Raw genomic sequence first — 10,832 nt, 5'->3', positions numbered from 1 at the left:
GATGGATGGATGGATGGGGCTGTACTCTTTTGATCAGGTGGCGGCTCACGCCACCTAGCCGTAACTCATAATCAATTACGAACTCTATGTAGTGAAAGAGAATTACAATCTTGCCCTATTTTAGCCACCAAACAGATAATCTCCTCATGGTGATTTCTACTTCTTCACTTCCGCTCACTCCCTTCACTGTCGACGAGGGTACCAACATGGGCTTGTTGGTTCATCGTAAACTAGCTTGTAGCATAGCGCTGAAATAAACTTGGGCAAAGATGAAGTAACAGCCGGACGCAAGCGCTAACTACCGCGCTATGCTACAAGCCTGTTCTCTTCACTGTCCCTGAACCCCAATGCTTTGAAAAATTCAGCCCCATTGTCTTGGTCTGTAGGGTGAAGCCCTTTACAGGAAAGTATCGGGTGTACAGCCGTTTTCTCGTGCTCTCCACACGCACTGCATTCCTTCGTACTTCGCTCGGTAAGTCTTAGTCCGCAATACTCCTGCCCTAGCTTCAAGCAAGAGAAAGCTACCACGAGAGTTATCGTAGATCTTTTCTTCGGCAATTTCCTCCTTGAAAGTTCTGTACGTTTCCAGAGCTGATTTCGTAAGCATCCCTATTTTCCACGTGCCCCTCTCCGTTTCTTTAAACTTTTTTTCCTAACCGACGGTTCTGAAGGATCCCAAGCTGAAAGCTGCTTCAGTGTGGAATCCTATGCATGTAAAACTTATCGCTGCCCTGGAAATTATTCAGAATATTAAGGCGAAAGCCTTTAATGTCTCATGCTCGCGGCGTCCGTCGTCCGTGCGTCCGTGTCCTGGAGCGGTGCCAGCTGTGGCCTCTCCCCCTCACACTTTCTCAGCAATCACGTGATGGCACAGCGGCGCGTAGCAACATTTCTGTTTTCAACGCGCGTTGCGTAACTGTTGCGCAACGCGGCGGCGGCGTCCAGCGGCGGCGTCCAGCGGCGGCGTCCGTCCGCTGAGTCGAATGGCCACGGGCTTTCGCCTGGAATTTACAGTGTCCTTCAATTTTTTCGACTAGTTTTATCCTTTTTAACTACAATCGTACTGCCAACGCAACAACCACGAACGCCAGCCTTTCACTTCCGTCTCCAAGAGCGTCGAAAGTTTTGCCGCTTGAACTTTTCTCATAAGATAATGCGTTCTTGACGACACGTTTATCTTGTGACATATTATGTCCCATCGAATTGATGATCACCATGAGGTATGTTTGTCATTTTGTAAAAACCAAAACACTGTCCAAATCTTTTCTACCGCGCACAGAAACTGAGTGGAACCAGTTTCCTTCCCGCTGACATAAGATGAATTATTGATGATCAAAGTTTTCGCGAGGCAGTAACTATCATTTTACAAGCACTAGCTGTTAGGAATTTCTTGACTGTTATTTCTACTCACTATATTTTGTTGTCCTTTGTTTGTTTTTATTCACTCCCCTCTGTGCCGTTTTGTATTGATGATCAATAAATAAATAAATAAATAAATAAATAAATAAATAAATAAATAAATAAATAAATAAATAAATAAATACATTCTTTTCAGCTTACCTGTAGCTTGAATATTAAGCAAGGGAGAAGAAGAATGTACCCTTACTTCTACGTTCTTGCTTATTCAAAATGATATTATTTATTGTTTATTGAGACAAACTCTAGCCATATAGGCGCTTCTGTTCTATTTGGGTACAAATCTGGCGATCAATTTAAATGGCATGGTACTTTGGCTGCTTTTAGCTTGAGTTCTGGGCCCTATTCAAATATACCCAACGGCAACCCCGATGAAGTTTCGCGCATGAACCAAGGTCGATTCAAATAGGTCGCGAAGCTTCGGGCGAAAAACGTTTCAGAACCTATTGCCAACGACACCAGCAAGGGGAGTTATGGGTGCTGAGATTGAAGCGCGACTATGTTTGGAGGGAACAAACACTAATAGCGAAAAACCAAGTTTTATTCAAACGTAAAGCAATCTTTATGTTTTACAAGTTACATTTACTTCCCGAACAATGTTATGTAGGTGCAATGTGCCAAGAATGTACGACAGTGTTTAATTCTTACGAGAAACCTTTTTCTTAGCGCCCCCTGAAGAGAGGCGCACGTCACTGTCATTGAGTGCAGCCCTTGTGGTGCATGGAAAGGCGCGCTTGTAAGTTCGTCTGCGGCGACACGCCCCCTCAGGTGTTCTGGTGTTTCGCACTCGCATGCGTTCTGTGAATTATTGTGGTGAGAATTTGATTATGGTGTGCGTGAAGTTGCGAGGTGCGTTTCATCGTTGGTGAACGTGTTGGCTACGGTGTTCAACGGACAACGTCACGAGGCGGCTAAAATTTCACGCCGAACGCTTTCCTCGGTACACGCGGAAACGATGTGGTGTTCCAAGGATGCAATAGCAACACGCGTACGCCTGGCGAGCCCTCCCTTCTAGATAAGACACCGGGGCAACGGTTCGGAGTAATGTGCTTGCTGGATTTTCATGGATCAGTATTCCTGCTGCCCGGTTTCTTTCGTGAACACGCGGTGCCTACTATATGTCCTGTTATCGGTGAGCAGATCGCTAAGTTATCTGTCGCGCTACAATCACAACAATTCGCATGTTTTGATACGTTACACGTAAGGTTAATTTATCGGAACAAAAGGCAAAACATAGTGCACGTAGGGTACGCACTTTCTGTACTTTTTGCGACATTTGTTGCTCATTGCGTAGGGTGTGTTAAATTGCGTTATTGTGACCATTGAATAAAACTGAAATATCATTATTTTGGCGTGACCAGGCGTCATTTCTTCTCGTTAGAATTGAAGCACACATGCAATGCGCTCTTTAAGTCCCCTGCGCATGTGCGAAGCAAATAAGCAACGCTGCGAACATGAGAGGTACGCTGCTGCCTACTTTATTCACGCTGTGGAAGATGACACGAACGCAGTATAAAAGCTCAAAGAATAAGGTTTTCTAGTAAAACCAAGGCGAATTGCACAACTGTACACTTAAACACCGCTGTTTTTTCACGGGTCGATATTAGTTTATCTAGCGTTGGCTTCAAGCGCATTCGCCAAGGGCTTGCCGGCTCGCCGTAGCGCGAGTCCTTAGCGATCAGGGGCCTAAGAAAAATATTTCGAGGTCAAATTTCGCGCTAGTGCCAACAAAATGACGTCACCAAATATTGCGTCACATCCGCTTTATTTTTTGTTCCGCCGGAAGTGTTCCCTCCTCACACAGATGGCGCTAAGCCCCATGAGCAGTAGAGTTACTGTATATGCTACCTTTGGGTAGCAGAGTTGCGCATAGGTCTGGCTAGCAACCAAGGCTATGTCGCGAGGACTCACTCCGTTTTTACAGGCGACATGCCTACCGGGTCACCGGTCGACATGTTTGGCGTGTCGAAGACCGGTGATTTACTTTAATGAGAATGACTAGTGTCAATCCAGTCCGCTGCAGCGGCGCCATCGAGAAATACAAAACTTGGCCCCAGCGTCAGCTTCTCCGCAACGCATGGTTGCTAGCGGCGTTTGGAAGACAGATGCGCAACTCTGCTACCTAAAGGTAGCATATGCAGTAACTCTTTGAGCAGCTGATGAGCAGCCATTTTTTGAACGTATGGGCTTCTATGGAAGCTTCGCTACCTTGCATGAACTGCCACCTAGCTCCTCATTGGCTCTGTAATAAGATAGATTCCGGTTCTGATCAAATCCTCAAAAGGAGCGGCTTGGGACGTGCTTGTGAGGGAAGTCTACCTTTGAACGATGTCATCGGTAAAAAAATCGGAGCTTAATCATTATTCTTACTTTTCTTTTTCGGGCAGGCAAGTTGACTACATAATCATGGAGACGCACGTGAAGCAGTTTCCCGATAACTGCATCGCCCTCTTTCCCACCGCCTTCAACGCATCCCGCAACCCCAAGGTCCTGCAGCTCAAGAACAACCTCTTCCCGGTTCGTTGTCTTTTCAACCGTAATTCCTTGTGTACTATGATGTCTTAAAATTTGAATGCCAGTTCTTTAAGGGGTCGCTAAAGTGAAACAGTGAATCGGTTTAGATTGATAAATTGCATTCTGAAAACTCTAACGACGTTAATTTCCCAATCATACGTTCATTAATAGAGGAGAAAATCAAGGTCAATGTTTCACTTGTAAGTTTCTCGCCGAAATCTCTGCGCGTGACGTCGCGGATTTCAGAGGGTATTTTTTTGTATTTTGGCGTCATTGACTCAACAAAATTTCCTGTAATTTGGCATGTCAAATCTCGGGCCCCCTCAGGAGACAATGTACTTAATTTTTACCGATTAGAAACTACGCAGACCCAAGTAGACGCCGTCAAAATCTATGACGTCACGGTGATTGAAGCGGAAATATCAAGGTGGAAGCGCAACCAGAATTTTCATCTTGCGCGTTTGCTCGCTTACCAAGCTTGTTCTAGCGGCAAGCGTCGTGTTTTTGGTACTGTGAAAGAGTAGAATAATAGTACAAGAAAAATCGTTTTTCTTTTTAGTGCCCCTTTAACAAACGTCAAGGGTATTGGATGGGTGTGACGCTACCCACCATCTGCTGTTTCGTGGCGTTACACACACACACACACACACACACACACACACACACACACACACACACACACACACACACACACACACACACACACACACACCACACACACACACACACACACACACACACACACACGCACACACACGCACACACACACGCGCGCGCACACACACACACACGCACACACACACGCACGCACGCACGCACGCACACACACACACACACACACACACACACACACACACACACACACACACACACACACACACACACACACACACACACGCAGACACGCACACACAGTGAAGCCATTCCATGGCTACTTCGAAAAGTGTTGCAGGGCCCCTGAATGCATTACCAAATGTGCAGCAGCGATTTTGCCTTCATATGTTGCATAGTGTGTAGCGTGCTGCCGTTTTTTCTTTTCCCGCAGAGGTCGGCATTGCAGTACATCGAGGCCCTACCGGCACCGGGTCCGGGTAAGCACGCCAAGACGTGCATCTCAGTGCTAATGGGCGTACTCATGTACATCGTACCCAAGGGTCTCATTCACGCGCCGTCGCAGGACTGCATCGACTTCTCCTGGTGCACGTACTCTGACGTAAGCCCCTATCACCACACGCGTGCGCACAGAATGGGCATTGAGGGCAGTTAAGCAGTTAAAGCTACCTCAATAAGCTGTTTCGGTATGAAGCTAATATACCTTGAGCAAGAAAGACAAACATTCTGACATACCAAGAGACATTTATTTAAAATGAAACAAAATTGGTTTCAGTTAAGAAACTTTCAAGCAAACATTTTTGTGAACAAGCGTTTGCTGCCACGTTATATAGATCTATAAAAACAAATTTGAGAACGTATCGAATAAGCCTTAAAGGAAAGAAAACCGCTTGTCGAAACGTTGGCTGCATCGTTGGCTGTTCATGAATTTTTCGTCTCTTCAAATGTATCGAAGTATCTTAAGATACACTAATAAAGTATGGTATCGGACACAATAATGGCTGTAATATCTAGTAGCTGTATCTCACAACTACTTCTTGCCTGAGTATCTTGTATCCTATCTCGATACAATTTCAAAGTATCTTTGCCAAGCCCTGGAACTTGCAATCCAAGAACTGCTTACTTCCCGCGTCCACCTCCGGAAAGCCGGGGACAGGAGGCACAGGAGGCATGCCGCTGTGAGGAGCATCGCGTCATCGCTTCGTTTTCATTTTTGCATCCATTGCGAAGCGCCTTTTCTTTCGGACTCGACCATTAGGGGGATGGCGCTGCGCTGAAACTTTGCTACCCCTAATGGAGAACCCTGCGCACGCCTATGTCTATAGGTGGAAGGATGGCTTCCGAAATCCGGGCCAGCATCGCGTTTTCTCTCGGAGGCCACGGTGTTCGAAGCAACGAGCTGTCGCGCGGACACACTGGCGGGAAAAGTCATGCTTTTCCTCCCCCGCGTTTTCTATCAGAAGCACGGAACTGTTCGAGCTTGAGTTATATATTTGAAACCCAATACACCAAACGCTACGCGCTGCCGGCGCATTTTTTCATGGTCATTCAAGATTTTTCATCATCTTAGGGTCAACCACTTCTTGTGCTTGTTGCGCTTAAAATTACGTTGGAAATGCAAGCTGCGTGATAGAATTCTTCTGATAAAACAAAAATACCGGTGAAGTTTCTTTTAATGATTACTAAAAAATATAACATGGCTGTTTTTGAGTGTTGTCGTTGAATTTGACGTTGAATCTCTGTCCGCCCGACCATGGCTAAAGTTAATTTAACCGCATTTCGTTAGTTTCGTATTTCTTAGGTAAGGCCGGCTCCAGGATACCCTAACTACACTCTTAATCAAGTCCTGGTTAAATGCTGGCTATATCCAGGAAACCAGACAAAAAATGTTCGGTTTCCTGGCTATATCTAGCACGTTAAGCGGGACCTCGGGCGGGTAGGGAGGTGGGGTGTTTATGCGGACTTTTTTCACTGTTTGCTCTTTGGGGGGGGGGGGGGTAGCAGGCGAAAATAGGTGTGGGCACGCCACCGTACCGCCTTCTTCCTGGTGCCACCCATCTTAGGTAATTAGTTACTCCTACAGTATTGGCCTCAATGACAAGAAGTCGCAAACTTTGCCCTTGTCACAGACCAGTTCAAGAGGCGTTCAGACACACGTATCACAAGTGTACTGACGCCGGAATGATTGAAAGCCGATTCTAAAACAATTCTATTTGAATAGCTTTAATCAACCTTCATTTCAAGAATTTGAACAGTAGCCTAGAGCAGTAAATATTTCACATTGGCCTCAGCGTAGATTAATCCAACCAAGTGAATATAAAAGGTTTACCGCTGCATCTTTTTGTTCTTTTGGAATATACATGTTCGAAATTTTGGTAATATTCACTGTCTACAAACGCCCCTAGAACCTAAAACACCCCAAAAGGAGGTGACGCGACTGTGGGGCTGCTTGACCGCAGGTGTGCCAGTCCAAGTCAAAGTTCAAGTACTACGAGTGGGCAGAAGCCGTGACTCAGTCCGACCAGTCCCGAATGTACATGTTCGACGATGAGACCACGATCGTCAACAAGGTATGTCTCTTTTGCTTCGACTGCACCCTGTAAAGAAATCATTACTCAGCGCTCCAGGGAATGGAGTGGGGAATAAAGTAATAGCAGAAGGAGGAGATGGGATACTTGAGCCAATGCGCGGAGATGGAGTCCGCATGTCTGCGAACTCTGTCTGCCTAGTGACGAACGGTCCACTCGTGACGTACAACGTCTACTTGTGTCGTGCAACGTCTACTTGTTACGCACAAAGTCTGCTTGTGACGTACAAAGTCTGCTCGTGACGTAAGAACGTCTGCTGACGCACGAAGTCTGCTAGGGACCGCTGCCACAGGAAGAGTTTTTCGTTATGATGGGCGAAGCATAGACGGCAGAATGCGATGACCCCACCCCCACATCCTCCGGCTCCTATCTCCACGAGCTTTCGCTCAACGAGAGGCAGCCGGCGCGTTTCCTATCTGCTTGAGCAGCGATTGTCGCCAGCCGTCACACGTTTTAACTTGCACGATGCGGGGGGCGAAGATATCGATGTCTACATTCTACGGAACATTGGGGGGAGGGGGGTTGGCTGCCCTTTATGTACGTCCGTGCGTGTGTTTGTATGTGTGCGTGTATGTGTATATAGATACACATGCAAATTCCGAACTTATCGAGAGTAGGAACTCCCCACCTCCTCCCCCTGGCTACGCCAATGCGGAGCATCACGGCGATGGCAGCGGTGACGGCAAAGATGCGCCTGGGGTGTCCACGTAATTTTTATTGCAATGAAACACGAATCTTTTTCGCACCCGTTCTTCTAATCAAAAACTGCTTACGACTTTTCACTCGTCGACAGATATTCAAATTTTTTTTTCTCTCGCGCGGCGTTCTCTGCGATGTTTTTCTTTCGTCAGGTGAGGAAGGCGAAACATGCGAGTCCCAACACGTGCGTGTCGCTGTACCGGACGGACCTGGACGACTTCTCCGGCACCTGCAACAACGGATCGCCGTTCCTCCGAGTGGCAGCCGTGCGCAGGGCGGTCCTCTCGTGATGGGTCGACCGGGGCTAAGAGGACGTCTTCCAAGCCTCGGCCCCATATACACACAACGACACGGGAAGACACATACACGCAAACATACTCGCTGGCTTACCGTCGTCCATTTTTTGTCTTCGAAGAAGATTTCTGGCGACGACGTGCCAAACAGGAAGACCGCCGCGGAGCAACTGCTACCTCCAGACCGCCTTCTCTAGCGTTTGCATCATCATGCATCGAACGTCATCTCATAAACCGTCACATCACTTTGGAGAAGGCGTGAGGCGCGCAATAATGTCATGGTATAAACGCAACGTATAATGCCAAAAAAAGAAAGAAAAAGGGCGAAGCCTCGAAACCTTCCTTTGCTTGAACTTGTCCTTCCCTAAAGATGCAGACAGACGTTGCGCACAGCCTTCTAGCCTAACAGCCTGCCTGCCAGCCTAGCAGGCTGGACAGTTGTCCAGCCGGCTAACCTAACTGTTATCCGCGCGAATATGACTTAACGCGTGGAGCTCAGAAAAAAAAGGGGAGGGAGTGAGAAGAACACAGGCTTTTCTTTCGGCTATGGACGAATGCACACGAACAGTAACATGTAAGACAGAAAAAGAATACAGTAACAGTGTCGTATCACTCCTCAACCGGGAAACTTTCCCTCTGCTATGTAGCCCAGATGGGGTATAGGAACCGTATTATGCAATGATTCGCAACATGTAGTACGAACGAGATTACGCCTATAGCTTAAGCAAATCTGTTTTCAACGTTCGGAATGTCAGAAGGACGGTTCACGAGTGAGACCTATATATGTACAGTGATATTTCAGCCGGATACTGCGGCATCATTGCTTTTCGACTTGCCGCTATAGATATATCCCGAATGTGGCCACGCTGTTAGGTAAACATGTTTCTGGCATTCGGAATGCTGGGATAATGATTTGCAAGTGAGACAGTTACATTCATAGATATTTCTGCGGGATGATAGAACACCATTGCTTTTGGCTTATCACTGGGAGCACGCGCACTCGCTATTACCACTGGACAAGAGTTTTAGGTTGGTTTTCCGTTGCCGAAACGAAATCTGTTTAGCGCGTTCGGAATACACGTCGGCAATATATCCCTTCTCTCAAAGAGCAAATCAGCACTTCTCGAGAAGGCCTTGCGGAGGCTCAAGGCCACCTATCCGTCAGCAACCGTTGTATACGCCCGGCGATTAACACCGGACCTGTCGTTTGTTGCTGCCAAAGAGCACGTTTGAACAGTGGAGCGCGAAGCAAGCGTGTTGTAGTTTGCGTGGTGGAGCTCGTCGATTATCGTGTACACGCCGTTCTTTTAACAGCGATCGCGCGTGCCTGCGGATAACTCGCGGCGCGTTAATTGCTTCATCTGTAACGGCGGCGGTCGCTCCAATTCGATAGAGCGCTCGCTCCTCGGAAACCGGTGAGCGGGAGCGGACTCGCATTATTTTTTTTTTTTTTCAGGGTCGATCACTGGTGCACGCGCTCTCCCTATTGAGCGCGTACATCTGTACGGCTTAGAAGAATAGACTGTTTGGCGAGTTGGTAATTCATGATGATTAAAAGGAGCGCAAGGTAACGTGAGGCATGACGAAGAAGTCCACAGGACAAGCGCATACGAACAACTTAAGGTTTTATTGAAGAAAACGCAGATATACGCGTATATATAGAAAGCAAAGTCACACGGTACCCTATGCGTTTGCCTGAGACGAATCGAAGGCGAAAGGCATCTTATTTCTATTCTCAGTCGATTGTATTGATACTTATACTCCCCCCCCCCCAAAAAAAAAAAAAAAAAGCTTTCTGCAATAGGGTTGAAAGCTGGGCTAGTTGGTGTGGTGGTTATCATACCCTATAGGTGAAGTAGTGCACTTCTGACGAGGACAAAGGCAACATGAAAGAGTGTCGTTCCTTCTTGTCCCCTTAGTCCTCGTCCAAAGTGTGCCACTTCATCCATAAGGTATGATGATCTGAGCTTTCTGCATCCATTGTGGTTTACCACTGCCTCCGGGATTGGAGGCATTCGAAGATTTCCGCGCCTCACGTGGTTTTGCGCGGCGTCCGGGATCGGCCCACCATTGACCAAGCGACGATGTCATGGGATGAAGCCGTCACGGGACGTCAGATTATGAGATGACATAGTGACGTCACAAATTTTCGCGACCTGTGATGTCATGATGACGTCATAGTGGGGCATCATCGCGTGATTTTTTGCATCACTCGTGTTGACGCCGACGGTCGCTTTTCGCGTTTGAAGAGGCATCTGTGGCTTTCGCATTAAAACACGCATTTACCACGAACAGAACCATCAAAAAAAAAAAGAAGTAAAAGAAAACGCCAGGCTTGCATGAAACAGGCAGCGCAGTCGCAGCGAAATCTGGAAGGGCAGCTTTTCTAGAGCCCGTTACAAACTCTCTTGGGGAATCTAATACAAGTGCACTTGCAAGGTACCCCCTACGTCATAAATCATATTTTTTGTGAGGTATGAAAGTACCCACTATGCCATTGTCTGTCATTCTGCGGAAAAGCGAGGTACCCGCTACGCATCTGTAAGGCATCATGTGCGCTTTGTTGATGCTGTGACTTATGACGATGAAGAATTATGGCTGAGCCCTTTGTAATGTGTTGGAAGCATTAAACGACCCACTAGTTACACAATTCGCATCGTGTGATGTCTGGTTCGTATTTTACTCTTCTACCACGCTGTGTTAAACATGT

At 47.1% G+C, this 10,832-nt stretch overlaps 1 protein-coding gene across 1 annotated transcript in view; it reads left to right on the top strand.

Annotated features, from left to right (window-relative positions):
* The window catches only part of LOC119375010 (uncharacterized), a 12,789-nt gene extending 4,603 nt beyond the window's left edge, over window positions 1-8,186 (top strand). Inside the window, exons 4-7 of the mRNA XM_037645209.2 lie at window positions 3,804-3,933; window positions 4,976-5,143; window positions 7,002-7,112; window positions 7,982-8,186. Of these exons, the coding sequence (XP_037501137.2) occupies window positions 3,804-3,933; window positions 4,976-5,143; window positions 7,002-7,112; window positions 7,982-8,119 (547 nt within the window). The 3' untranslated portion in view covers window positions 8,120-8,186. The remainder of the gene's footprint in view (window positions 1-3,803; window positions 3,934-4,975; window positions 5,144-7,001; window positions 7,113-7,981) is intronic.
* The last annotated feature ends 2,646 nt before the right edge of the window (window positions 8,187-10,832 follow it).

The sequence above is a fragment of the Rhipicephalus sanguineus genome, chromosome 11, assembly GCF_013339695.2.
Source record: "Rhipicephalus sanguineus isolate Rsan-2018 chromosome 11, BIME_Rsan_1.4, whole genome shotgun sequence".
Lineage (NCBI taxonomy): Eukaryota > Metazoa > Arthropoda > Arachnida > Ixodida > Ixodidae > Rhipicephalus > Rhipicephalus sanguineus.
The sequence above is the reverse complement of the archived record's forward strand: the minus strand, read 5'-3'. Positions and strand labels throughout refer to the sequence as shown.